We start from the raw sequence: 14,684 nt of genomic DNA on the forward strand, positions 1-14,684 counted from the left end.
TGCATATATTTATATGCAATTTATAATGCACTGTAATTTTCAATTACAAACATTGCATACATTTATAAATTGCATATATAGACATTTGTAAAATGCAGACAAATATAAAGAAGAAAATGAAAAGCACCAATTATTTAACCATCCAGAAATGATAACTGCTGTCCCCATTTTGTGCATTTATTTTCAGATTTTCAGTTTGCATATAGATTGTTTTCCCATTAGGATCATACTGTATGTGTAATCTTACATTTTACTTTTTTCATTTGTTTTTATCATGAGCCTATTTATATATGTCATATTGTCCATTATTCTCCTTCTCCAACAAAACATAATGTATGCAAACTACTCTATCTTGTGGCTGCACCACCATTTTTTAAAGTTAAGCTTAGTCACTAAGACGGTTTTGATTTCTCAGTATCATAAACAATGCTACCTTACATATAAATTTTTCCTATGCATATGATTATGTCCTTTGACTACATTCCTAGAAGAGGAATTAGAGTCAGAGTGTACACATTTTGCTACAGGCTCTGATATATAATTCAGCAGTGTTTGGTGTAAACATCTGTTTTTCTGACAGAGTTTGTGAAATTTACCAACAAGGTAATAGATGTGGATAAATTGGCAACTTTCATGGTACTTAAAACTTCAGTGTACAATGATTTATTTTTCCCCTTCCTTTCCTTGTCATACATTTATTTATTTAGTTAGTTAGTTATATCACATACCCATGTGTTTAATAATAATCTATATATAATATACAATGGCTACTCATAGATAATCTATATAACAATGTAATGTAATACCCTTTGGTTTTTAACTATCTAGGAGACCTCTTTAAAAATAATGAAAGCACCTTCTACATTTTACACACGATTTTAGGGGCTGGAGTCCTCACATCCCAGCTTCCTTGCCCTTTGGTCTCCATGTCTCTGTAACTGCACAGAGCTCACAAGGCGGCAAGTCCCATCTTAAAACAGCTTTAATTGTTAGACAATTCTTCCCACATGGAGCCAGAACCTCCCTTCCCTGGCTTCCTACTCATTGGGACCAACTCTCTCCTTCATAGATGCAGAGGGAAATGTAATTTATTTCCAGCCCAACATCTCAACTAGTTGAAATTGGTAACCTTGTTCCACACACGGCTCTTCTTCAGACTAAACTCCTTGGTTCCTCCCTCTGACTGTTCTTTTTATGTAGTTTCCACAGCCTAAACTCTTCTGGCCACTTTGCTGGACACAAGATGCTACAAATATGTCACAGCCCCTGTTGGAATGAGGTGCCCAGAACTGAGCAAAATACTCTGTTCTGCTTCCCCAGCCTGACCCAGGAATCTACTTCCCCCTCCCCTCTCCATTTAGAGACTCTGCTATAAATGCAGTGGCTTGTCATGCCACAGGGTTAAAAGCCACGTGCGGGATACGGGACACACTCGTTTACTTCCGTGTTCTAATTAGACTCTCCTTTTACCCTGCTAAGGTTTCTCTGTATCTTGATTCAATCAGTCCAAATATTAGCTCTTCTCTGAATTTTGTGTTACCCACACATTTGCTAAGCATGATTTTATTTATTCATCCAACACAGAAATAAAACTAAGGAATAGGATAGAACAAAGATTCATCCCACCCTACTAGCTATCATGTTCCAGATTTATATTATTAATTAGCATTTATGGCACATGGTACACAACTAGTTGTGTCAATTCAGTTCTATCATCTACACTAACAAGTCAGCATTTCACTGTTTGAACCAAACAACACAAAGGTTACAAGTTTTTCAGGAGCTTTCTCTTGCTTTTTTTTGATGTGTTCAAATTATGTATATTCTCTATAGTGGCATAAAAGACTTAAAAACATGCACTAATTGTATAAACAGTATTGTGTTTTTTGCCATCATCTTCTGTACTTTGTCACCAAAAGAGTGCTTTTTTTAAATTTGCAAGTCAAATGACATTCCCATGGGGTTTATCAGGGGTCATGAGGAGAGAACGGTAAAGAGATGGATCTGCCAGTTATTCTGAGAAGCAGCAACCGCCATCCTCCATCCCAACACACACGCGCACACACACACACACACACACACACACACAGTGAATTTTAGGTCCCTTCAAACTCTAAAACAAATCTGGGAATTAAAACATTTTGATATATGCTATGCTATTAGAACTACATCTTCAATACAATAAATATAGAAACTGAAACAATACCACTTACCTAGTACTAATAATTGATAAAGATTTAAGTGCATTTGTTAGCCAGGAGTCCGTCAGACCTTCAATCTCAGCCCTCAACTGCAGCCACGCATCTCTCTTGGCGGGGCCAAGAAGTCCTGCAACACAGAAAAGTAGGGCAGAGTCAAGAGATGAACATTTTTCAGGGATGCCTAGTTTGGTCTTCCTTCTGTCTACTCCAGATGATTTTTATTCCCACCTATATCAAAAAGAGAGAGATTGATATCAACACTGATCTTCCATTTCAGAATTGATTATCCATTGATTCATTCATTCCACAAACATTTATTGAACAACTTCTACACATCACATTCTGGGCTAAAAATTAGGGATGTAACAGTGAAAGAGTGGGTCCCAGCCTCTGCCCTCACTGATGCTAGAATCTGGCACGGTGGTTGCCAATCACCCGAGGAGCTTTGACAACTACTCCAGAAGACTGACAGGATAGGTCTGGAGAAGAAGTAGGGGTCTACCAGCCTAGGGATACAAACCTCAAATATTTTGGTTGTCTGAAAATGTTTAGTTTCTTAATAATCACAACCATTAGCACTTGGAAACAGTAATAATGACATTATCACATATAGCTATAGAGTCTTCTAGAATTTGTTTCTAATACTAGTGCTAAAGCTGTCAGAAATACGTTGTTTTGTAAAAAGGAATTAAGAATTTTGTTTAAAATCCTGAAGCCTGTGATACAGCTATAGACGATGACTGAAAACTACATTGATGTTAGGATAAGAAAAGAAGTAGGCATACTAATTTTATTGAAAAAGCTGTTGCTTTCATGAGAAAACAAGATCATGTACATCTATTAAAAAATAAAGTTCCTTAGGTAAATCATATTTCAGAATACTAAGAGTTCATTTATAGGTGGATAACTTTTTAAAAATTTATTTATTTATTTATTTATTTATTTTTGCCTGTGTTGGGTCTTCGTTGCTGTGCACGGGCTTTTCTCTAGTTGCAGTGAGCGGGGGCTACTCTTTATTGCGGTGCACGGGCTTCTCATTGCAGTGGCTTCTCTTGCTGTGGAGCATGGGATCTAGGAGCGAGGGCTTCAGTAGTTGTGGCACGCGGGCTTCAGTAGTTGTGACTTGCGGGCTCTAGAGTGTAGGCTCAGTAGTTGTGGTGCATGGGTTTAGTTGCTCCGCGGCATGTGGGATCTTCCCAGACCAGGGCTCGAACCCGTGTCCCCTACATTGGCAGGCGGATTCTTAACCACTGTGCCACCAGGGGAGTCCTCGGTGGATAACTTTTTTTTTTTTTTTTTTAATTTTATAGCTACTTTATTTATTTATTTATTTATTTATTTTTGGCTGTGTTGGGTCTTCGGTTCGTGCGAGGGCTTTCTCTGGTTATGGCAAGTGGGGGCCACTCTTCATCGCGGTGCGGGGACCGCTCTTCATCGCGGTGCGCGGGCCTTTCACTATCGCGGCCCCTCCCGTTGCGGGGCACAGGCTCCAGACGCGCAGGCTCAGTAGCTGTGGCTCACGGGCCCAGCTGCTCCGTGGCATGTGGGATCTTCCCAGACCAGGGCTCGAACCCGTGTCCCCTGCATTAGCAGGCAGATTCTCAACCACTGCGCCACCAGGGAAGCCCCAGTGGTGGATAACTTTTTAAACCAAAATTTATAGTTCCTACTGAGCCTCATTTGTCATTATTTCAATAAAGAGATGCTAACATATCACAAAAAATGGATTCATATCTCATTGTTTAAACTTTTTAAGCTATACGATTATTTACTAGTAATCTTGTTAATTTTACAATAATTTTAATAATACCCTTTAAGAGGGAAATAATGACACGCCTTAATGATAAAAGTTAATTCAGATTTCCCAAAGGGATATTTAGCTTAAAGTTAAAGTTATTACCCTCAATTGCTTTTAAATAGAATACCTATTTATTTGATTTTACAGAAGTGTCTTGTATAGAGTGTTAGAGTGAATTAGGAAACCTAAGTTGCCTGCCTAAACCCCTGGGCAGGTTAGTAGCCTGCAGGAGCCTATTTCTCATTTGGAAATAAAGATCTTCCATATCTAAACTCCGTTTTGGTTCTAACATTATTACTGTCCATGGTTCTACATGTTTTGGTTCTCTTGTAGTTACTGAACATCTATTGAGCATCTATTATGCGCTTCAAGCTAGCTAGGCACTGGGATACAAGGCCAACAGACACACAGCCAACCTTAAGATGTGTATGGTGTAGTATATACTTTATAGATGAAAACTTTATTTACTATATTGTATTCTATGACATATATGTAAATATACACATGTATAGCATGCACAAATATATATTTAGCTGTCTTATTTCAATTTTAGATTCTGGTTTATACTCCTCAACCATCCCTCTTTTTTTAAAAAAGAGAAACAAACAAAAAGCCCTGAGAGAAGAATCTTAAGTGACCTCATAACTAATCCTACGATCTTGTTGCCCTAAAATTGATCCTAATGATAAAGATCATCAAGGTTTATTATACCAAGAAGCACATCCAAGATCTAAGTTTTGATATCACCGGTTTTGATATCACCTGTAATATATGAATGAGTACAAAATGGTTTAGATACTACCTACAGAGTATTTGAACTTATAAAAACCATGATATAGTTAACACTATACATGGCAAAGATACACTGTCAGATAATATGTAATTTTTGAAAGGATAAATTTAACTTGTTGAAGTCTTCAAAATGACATAAAGCACAGTTTGCATTTATTTTTGATAGCATTCCAGAAAGGTAATGATTGCTAACAACTCTGCTTCACTGACTAGGGCTCTTGTCTTTAGACAGATCTTCTTTCCACAGCCTGTATCAGTGCCTTTGTCTGGTTTACACTGAGAGCGTCCCAGCTGAGGAAGGGTAAAATAAATGTCCTGCTATTAATCTTTTTTTTAAATTTAATTTTATTTATTTTTTATACAGCAGGTTCTTATTAGTCATCCATTTAATACACATCAGTGTATACATGTCAATCCCAATCTCCCAATTCATCACACCACCACCCCCTCCCCACCCACCCCCGACCCCCCGCTTTCCCCCTTTGGTGTCCATACGTTTGTTCTCTACATCTGTGTCTCTATTTCTGCCCTGCAATTAATCTTGACCAAACATCTGGGCACAAAGAATTCCCAATTCCTTTGACAGTGCTGCATGTTTTATTTTGCAGTTAGATTTCCCCCCCCCCCCCACTAACTCTAAGAAACTAAAAATTCTGGCTCACTGTCGTCCAGCATGAGCTCTTGGTAATTTATTTTACAGAAGGATAGTCCCTAATATGAAACTTGAAACTACAGTTTAAATTGTACCTCTATCTGCAGTACCTTTATTAAATTGTAAAAGCCACACATACCTCCCACATTGTTCTTGTAGGTGTTGTATAATTCTTTTACTCTTCTGTAACGAAAAGCCAACTTCCTCATCCAGTCAACCCCTCCTCTTACACCTGTTGGCAAACAAAGGTTTGCACTACTTGCAGCTGCATGGAAGCCATCAGTTGCAAAACTGTAGGTACTGCAACACCCAAAATACATTAAAAAGAAATAAAAGAAATAATTACATGTGCAAAACTTCACAGCTGAATTTCTGTAGGAAAGAGCATACTGAAAGGCATGGCTTACCTTAAGTCTTGCCCATTATCATCAGAGGAAACATCATCTATGTGAACTTGATCACACTCCTGTTAAAAACATTGGAAGAGTTGTTTTTCAAATGATGCTTGTCACCATGTTTGAAGCTTTTTCCATCTTTCCACTTGATCAGCCCATGGCCAGAAGAGGGCAGCATTTGCCCACCCATCCCACCCTCTCACGCTGGGAAATGGCATCATTTCTACTCTGTAAAATCTAAATCCAGAAGAGGACCTTAAAAGGGGCCTGAAAACATATGGCATGTGAGTTTCGTTAGAGCAAATACAAAAATAATTTTAATCTTAAAATTATTGATAAGGAATTCTCTTGAATCTTTACGATAATCACTGGTGATCACTTTCAGCCATTTCTGTTATGCATACTTAAGTATGAAAGCAAAGCTAATCTGAAGATACTCAAAACTTGTTTGGGCTGAACACCTCAGTGGTCACTATTATTTATTATTTTTGGAGCAGCAACAGAGGGGCTTGATGATTATGGTGTTCTGTTAAATTTCTATGACTTCCTTTTTGCTGGGCCAGTGATACCATGAAAAGAATCATGCTGATGTTATTTTAAAAGTCCTGGTCTTTCAACCAGCAAAAAGCTAATAACTATAGAAGCCGACACTTTTTGTGGTTGTTTTAAATCTTTAAACTGAAAAGAATACTGAAAGTAAAAGGGAGTAATGAATGTGCTACAAATTCAAAGGAAAATAAACTTTAGGTACATACACCCACATAATTGACCTAAGTTACAGTGTACTCAGAACAAATGGTAGCTTTTCTGGAAAAGAATTCATTTCTTCTTTGCTGTTCTAAAGGTCCTTTTCTATCTTCAAATAATCTGCATAGTTCCAATGAAATAGTACATGATCTGAAGGTGGAATTTCGGTAGGGCGTTTCAATAACTAGTTTACTAACCTCAGAGTAAGTATGGTTTAGCCTTTTGGGCCTCATTTTTTCCCCTCAGATAATTACAGTCAAACTCACAGAGTCTGACTATATATATTAAGTGTTCATCATTCAAAATCAATTCTGAAAAATCATTAAATTTGAAAATAAGATGCCATACTAAAGGCTTTTCAGCTACTATTTATAATCATTATAGGACTTGGAAGTATCTGATGGTGAAATATTTAATATCTTATCTCTAGCTTTCCACACTGAGTATATTAGATCCTGTTGCAGTTTGAGGATAAATTAGTTGGCTCAGGTTTCTTTTAAAATATAAAACTTAGTGGGCTTCCCTGGTGGCGCAGTGGTTGAGAATCTGCCTGCTAATGCAGGGGACACGGGTTCGCGCCCTGGTCTGGGAAGATCCCACATGCCGCGGAGCGACTAGGCCCGTGAGCCACAACTACTGAGCCTGCGCGTCTGGAGCCTGTGCTCCGCAACAAGAGAGGCCGCGATAGTGAGAGGCCCGCGCATCGCGATGAAGAGTGGCCCCCGCTTGCCGTAACTAGAGAAAGCCCTCGCACAGAAACGAAGACCCAACACAGCCAAAAATAAATAAATTAATTAATTAATTAATTAAAATATAAAACTTAGTGAGTAGCTCAATCAATACAATTTTAGTACATAACTTGAAAATCCAGGTAAACTAATTTTAAAGGTTCATATTATGTACATAAATTATAGGTTTAGTAATTTTTGAATAAATATATTCATAAGTAAGGAAGGGCCTCAAAAAGTTAATCTGACTGGAAGCTCCCTGAGGGGGGTGTTTGGGTCACCCAGATATGCTATACCCACACTTAAGGCACTCTCTGGCACGAAGTAATCACTCAACACTTCTTTGTTTGAATGAACGGCAGAAGTCTAGACAAATGTAGTTCATGACAGAATTACCACAATCATTTAAATTTTCTAACATAAAGTTAGGTGATAAAAATAATAATATTCTAGATGGTAAGGGCTGTAAGAAGATATTTATATTAAGAGTGGAGGGGAAGGCAAGAGAACAGAGTACGGGCTGAGGCTACAGGAGAGGCATTTAGAAAGGTTCTTCCCCATTTTGACTGAGTGTTTCTTGAAAGGAGCACAGCCCAAACTTTAACCAAAGAAGGCATTATGCTTCCAGAAAATTCTCAGGGAAAAATATTGCAAGCAACCGTAGTAGCTCTTGGATTGGGCTCTAAAGGAAAGGGTGAAGAGATTTAACTAGTTAGTATGAAAGTTGAAAATAAAAGTTCTTCCAGAATACTGAGGCAGCAAAGTAGTTCTAGATGACAAGGATCATTTCTTGAGTCGGTGACATTCTTGGTAAGTATGAAGACCAAATTAAACCACTATGGAAATAGAATCATGCGAAGCTGCTGATTCCACTGAGGTTCTGAAATCTTTTATCATGTAAACAATTTCCATAATTTTATAATAAACTAATGATATTAAAAAAGGGGGGAAATCTTATGAATTACACTGGTAATTAGAAGTAATTTCTATATTTAATATCCTCCCATCTAATTTTTATAGAAATTCCTCTGACATTTCAAGTATTAACTCATATGATTAATTTGTACATTTTGCCCACAAATTTATTTTTTACTCCTGAGGACATCAGTATATCAAACTTATTGGACCGTGAGTTCCATATCTGAAGTTATGTTTGAGGTTTTTCCAAATGGAACTTCTCTTTAAATTTATGCCTAGTTAACTATGCTTGTTGACTCTGGACCATTGCCCGAGGATTACAGTCCAGTGAAAGAAACCTGAACTTCAATCACTTACATTTTTAGAAAAATCTAAATAATTGTTCTTCAATTAGTGTTCACTCAGAGGAACTTTATAAGAAACATTTTGACAAAACACAAAATACTAAAAACAGTGTCATGCTTTGGCTTTAACAAACTTCAGTGAAAGAACTCAAACATTTGGAATAATTCTGGCACTAATCTTAAATTCTTTAATTTTATCTTATAAGGTGACCGCAAAGTTGTCACTGATCTTTATCAGTTATAATCCATAGCAGTCTTCTCTCACTTTTGTTAGCCCAAACTCCCTGGTGCCTTCTCTTCTGGAAGTTATTTTAACTGAAATAACATTTTATTTAAACAGAGAGCATTCACTTCTTAGGGACAGTGGTGTGAGCATTTGCCTTCTCTGCAGTTGGACAGGATGTAGTGAAGTATCTATTAAGAGGATTTAAATTTGTATCTTTTAAGGAATTATGTGAGAGCAGCTGCTACTACATATGTTGCAGTATCTATTGAAGGATTTGAGTCTCAAATTAGATTTTTTGGTTAAGAAAAGGAACCCTGAGAGATTAAATACACAAGGGGAAATCACATAATAGGCTAATGATGAAGTTATTCTCTTGAGGAATTCTCTTTGTCAGTAGAAGCAGACATAGCTTAATAGCAGTTATGAAGCTCATGACAATCTTTGCTTATAAGAGGTTTACTGAAATAAAAAACTGGGAGAAAGTAAAGTTTCAAAATCAGATACAGAGGGATAGTGGATATGTATGTAACTGTACTGAATGATCTTGAAAGCTATTGTTTAGATTTTATTAGTTTTAGTGTTTGTTTATCTCACCTAAGTTAGTATAAACCTCTGAGTTTCCTTGGGCACCTGGATGTGTGTGCACGTGGGTGTGTGCACATCTGAGAACTCAATCAATTTATATGCAGAGACTAAATCATTTCATTGATTTAGTACATTATTGTTGGATACTAAGTTTTAGTGTTTGAGTAAAATGGAATTTTTATCACATTCTAAAGCACAACTAAAAAGCTATAATCATAGAAGAGAAAGTCAATACCAATATTTTCTCAGTTACTATTTCTACCTGAGATCCTGTTGGGTATTTTAAAGATATATTTTATATAGTATCTAACCCAAAACAAAAATTCTTAAAGCACCATAGCCGACCACATGTTTCTGATATGCCAATATTCACGTCAAACTTGCTAAAGGTATATTCAAATTCATCATATGCTACTTTCACGTTCTCACTTTAGTGTTCTGTTAGAAGTTGGATGGTAAATTTATTCCATCTGGCTTCTAATGTGTCACTCAAAACCTAAAGAGTCATTTATTTCATTTATTTCTAGGAAAAATAATAAATGAAATGAAATAAAACTATAAAACTTGGATAAAACCATATCAAACTTCTTTTTTGTGTGTTTTACAGGCTTGAGAGGAGTAAGAATCTTAGAATTCTTTCTAGAATGAGACTCCTCCATTTTACCCAACAGAAAAATCAACCTAAAAAGTTGTCACCATATATGTATAAAAAATTCAAGTTCCCAAAAGATTAAAGTGTGTTTCCTATTATTGTGTACATATAAAATCATTCTATACAGTAGACAGTAATAAGTAGCAAGATTAATTTAAATCAGGTTTCAGAGAGGTGATTATTACTTATAATCTAAAACTGGAAGACTTGCCCAAGAATACTGATCTTCCATAGTGTCTCTTAAAGAAAAAAAATTAAACCTCTTTAAACAGAATTTAAATTTTATTATCCAGTAAAAACAGTGACTCACTGCAGAGAGAACAAGAAAGAAAATGCTATTACACAGATTTCCAACACATACGTTTATGGGATATACTGAAAAACACATCTTTTACTCATGCCTCAGATGTAACTAAAACTGGGTTTAAGACCTTGTCAATTTAAAAAAAACTTATTCAAAGACTAACTTGGCTTATTTTCCTTGCACACGTCTGTTGATTTCAGCATGGTATGGGGACAGGGTATGTGTTCTGGAGCCAGACAGACTCCAGAGTTTCAAATCCCAGTTCTATCACTTAGCAGGTAGCCTTAGACATGATTTTTATGCTGGTGAACCCTACAGTTTCTTCTCTACAAAAATAATGTGATAAACATATTTATTCCAAAAGTCTGTTAATTAATTAATGGAAAGCCCAATATAAAATGTCAAACACAAGGTGCAGATTCAGTAATAATAATCCCCATCTTGACTCATAATGTTATTATAGATAAACACTTTAATTTCATTGTGAAATCATGGGATAAAAAATCAATTTGAATGGGTCATTTAAAAAAAGAAAGAGAAATCTATTTCAGCATAGTTGTTCTTGACAGAGAAGAAGTTCTTTCCAGTGCCCAAGTTACTCAGTTATTTCAAATTTTATCATCTGAATGCCTAATAACTCAGATCATTAGCACTCATATTATATACCTTACTACAGTACTTATTTAGCTTTCCTGAGGCTATTTTTTCTTGGGTTCTTTTAGTTTGTTGTTTTTGCTTTTACTTTCTCTTCATTTGAGGTTGGAAATGGAAAGATGAATTAAGAAAAAAAGGGAAAATAAGTGCAATCAAACCAGTCAGAAGTGCTATGTAAACAGCTCTTGCATGGTTTTATCCAGAAGGGGAAGAAATAGGGAATGATAATGTCTAGAATTAGGTTTCGGATTATGTATATTTACAAAACAGAAGTAGATTCACAGATGTAGAGAACAAATGTATGGTTACCAGAAGATAAGGGTGGGGAGGGATAAATTGGGAGATTGGGACTGACATATACACACTACTGTGTATAAATAGATAACTAATAAGAACCTGCGGTATAGCACAGGGAACTCTACTCAATATACTCAATACTCTGTAATGACCTATATGGGAAAAGAATCTAAAAAAAAAAAAAAAGAGTGGATATATATGTATATGTATAACTGGTTCACTTCGCTGTACACCTGAAACTAACACAACATTGTAAATCAACTATACTCCAATAAAAATTTTAAAAAAATTAACGATCCACGCTAGAACCAGGAACAGTATCTGCGACTACTGTGCAGAGATTAACCTAAATTGCATCCTGGTTAGTAACCTGGAAAAGCTAATGCTGATTACAAAGATGGAATGAATTGTGGCTGAGACACCAAAAGGACCAGGAGTAGTGGACAGGGGTGTATGGTATGAGACATCAAAGCAGACCTCATTTTTGGAGACACTTTTTGTTCTAAATATGCGCCAGTAAATATATATCATTCATTAACACAATTTCGCTTTTGTTTATATTCGCATATACAATGTCTCCCCTTGACAGGAACTTTACTGTTCTCTTGAGCTAAATTTCTATCTTTCTGGTTTTTTTGAGGTTATCTGCATATATAGAAACCATACAAGAGTTTTAACAGTTTGATACAACTATTCTTAGCTCTTTAAATTCTTACCTCTAAATCATTAAAAAATAAATGTGTATCAGCAAGATTAAAAATCATCTCCTCCATTCGGAGTCCAAGGGTTACAGCCATGGGGGGATCCTGAAAAGGAAATGCACATATAATGAAGTAAATTTTCAGTAACCACAGTTATTATTAAAATTATCTTAAGTGCATATGCCTGTCGGGGATAAGGAGGTAGAGACTGTTTGGGTTTTTAAACTAAGATGCAAAAGATTTCCCGATTATCAGAAAAGGTGCCTTTCTAAAGGGTTATCTACAACATATTAAATATACTGCTACATCTGTGAATTTACAGAAATTTATATGCACAGAAGAATGACTTAGATACATTTTCACATAAAGCTATACTTTCATGAGAGGAGGAGGAAGGAAGCAGGCTAATTCACAGGACCCAGTTTACATATACTCCATGGAAAGTCCTTTGGAGAAAGGTACTTGGATGGGACACTGAAGAATGGAGCAGATCTGTTAAAAAGAGAAAAGGACGTCCTTTTAAGAATGACAACAAATGAGTAGAAGAGAGAGAAAAGTAGGTCTATTGGATGTTTGTAGGACGTGAGCAGACGATATTGTCTGCAGGTGGGATAGGAAGAGCTGGCAGAGCAGCTCTAACTTCATTATTAATTGTATTTTGATCAACAGGCAATATTTATCTGAATATGTATAGAGTCTGATCTAACCTGCATTTGACTAGGGATGAAGACGGAAGGGTGGAGTATGGCTAAAGGAACATTAATTGAGTAAATATAATATAGAAATGTATAAAAATAAACTATATACATCTAGAAGTCTAATGAAAGTAAGGGGATTAGTAAAAAGTCAAAGTGACAATTTTTGTCTATAGAAACTAAGAGATTACACAGCAGCAAGGAGTTGAGAATGAAGACCAGAGTTGGTACTTTACCACAATTAATTACAGTTGAAAGCCTGGAATAGAGAGGTGTAAGACTTTATTTTAAAAAGTAAGGCCTTTATTTTAGGGCTAGGGAAATAAGTCATGCACAAACCTTGTGTTTAAAATGATCAGAGTTGGAATGATCTCTAAAGGAGAACAGCTCTGGATGTGACTCTGGAGATGAGAAAAGAGAAAACCTGGAAGGGACAAATCCTCAGAATTTGAGACCAGAATGGGTGTTGGCAGGGAGAAGAAAATGGTTTCAAATAAGGCTGACAAATCTAGAAGGATACTATTGGTTTTGGCTGAGAAGTTATTTTGGAAGACCTTAGAGGGTGATTTGGGTTGAGTGGCTGGGCCAGGAGCCAGATTGTAGGGATTTGAGGAGAGAGAACCAAACTTGTGTTTTCAATGTTCTAATAAATGGCATTTCAAGAAATGTATTTAAACTTGGGGAAATGTAATGCTAACGTTACTTCAATTTATGATAAGAATATGCAACCCAGGTCAGGTCAAGCAGTATTCATATACAGCCCCGAACTTCCTCGACTTAGCAAGAAGAAGACCCTCTTTATGCCACACCTATACTGCAACAACCAATTTTTTCCCTCTGTACTTCCATAATGCTTTGAGGGGGGAAACCCTAGAGTGTAACCATATTTGAAGTGAATGTCAGCCTCATATTCTGTAGTGATGAAAGAAAACCTACAGAATAGGAATTGAGTGCTGAGAAGGAGAGAGACGAGAAGGTCACAGAGATATTGAGCAAAGCTAAGACTTGATGTGGGAGAAGATGAGAGGACAATCATAATATGTTGGGTGTCAACATAATTTTCCAACTGTTTACGTCTCTTTCTTGGAGATTTCTGTGGATTTCATAGCTAGACATTCTCTCTTTTCAAAAACAGAGACTCATGGTTCACATATTTGATGGCATCTTGGTGTTATGTCCTCCGGTCAGTATGACTCTGTTCTAGATTCATCTGTCTTCCAGTGCCAGGATCATTTGGAGCAACGTACCCAAAGGTCAAATAAATTCCATTTTATCCAACAAGTATTCATTCAAGAATGAGAACAAAACTATGAAGTGCCCATTTTGTGTCTCAAGGAGTTTCAAAACTCAGAGGGATCTCTTGCTCTGTTTCCTTCAAATATAAAATTCTTTTTTCTTATTTCTTTCTGTTGTTGTTTATGTTTTTGTTGCTGTTGTTGAAAGAAAATCTCTGGAGGTAAAAAAATTTAAAAATATACATTTGTCTTTTTTCTGTAAAAAATTCCTATTTCTAGACTCCCTCTCTCTTTTGTTATGGGGGTGGAGGGGGGTTGAATAGGCTGAGGACACAGAAAACTTGTAAATATTCCATCTAGTCATGGAACCATGAACAAAAAGCCTACAGAAATATCAGGAAAAATCAAATGTAATTATAGCATGAAAACATATAATTCCATTAGTGACGCTCTATGCTTTTGAGGAATGTTCACTGATGCAAGACAATAAAACTGAGCTCCACAGGACTCTGTTATGTTTCTGATGATTACTGCCCTAAAGATATATATTTCAGATGGGGGTTCAGAAATGTCTTCTATAAAAGGTTTTCCTTCTTGAGACTAGATTGGTTAAAGTCTTATCGTATGATTTGCCAATTTTTCTTTTTAAAGTTTTAGATAAAATTCTTCAATTTCTTATGTTCATGCCTCACATTCTTTGCATTTACAGATCAGATTTATGGGGATGGGAGAAAACGTACTGTTTCTTTTTGATTGTTAC

General features: G+C 36.3%; 1 protein-coding gene across 16 annotated transcripts in view; it reads right to left on the bottom strand.

Moving 5' to 3' along the window:
* The window catches only part of EYA4 (EYA transcriptional coactivator and phosphatase 4), a 296,342-nt gene that overhangs the window by 10,767 nt on the left and 270,891 nt on the right, over positions 1-14,684 (bottom strand). For all 16 annotated transcript variants that reach the window (XM_057527915.1, XM_057527914.1, XM_007190887.2 and 13 more), the window contains 4 exons: positions 12,010-12,099; positions 5,851-5,909; positions 5,583-5,743; positions 2,214-2,328 (listed from right to left, as the gene is read on the bottom strand). In XM_057527915.1, the coding sequence (XP_057383898.1) occupies positions 2,214-2,328; positions 5,583-5,743; positions 5,851-5,909; positions 12,010-12,099 (425 nt within the window). The remainder of the gene's footprint in view (positions 1-2,213; positions 2,329-5,582; positions 5,744-5,850; positions 5,910-12,009; positions 12,100-14,684) is intronic.

This window comes from Balaenoptera acutorostrata, chromosome 14 (assembly GCF_949987535.1).
Source record: "Balaenoptera acutorostrata chromosome 14, mBalAcu1.1, whole genome shotgun sequence".
NCBI classification, from domain to species: domain Eukaryota; kingdom Metazoa; phylum Chordata; class Mammalia; order Artiodactyla; family Balaenopteridae; genus Balaenoptera; species Balaenoptera acutorostrata.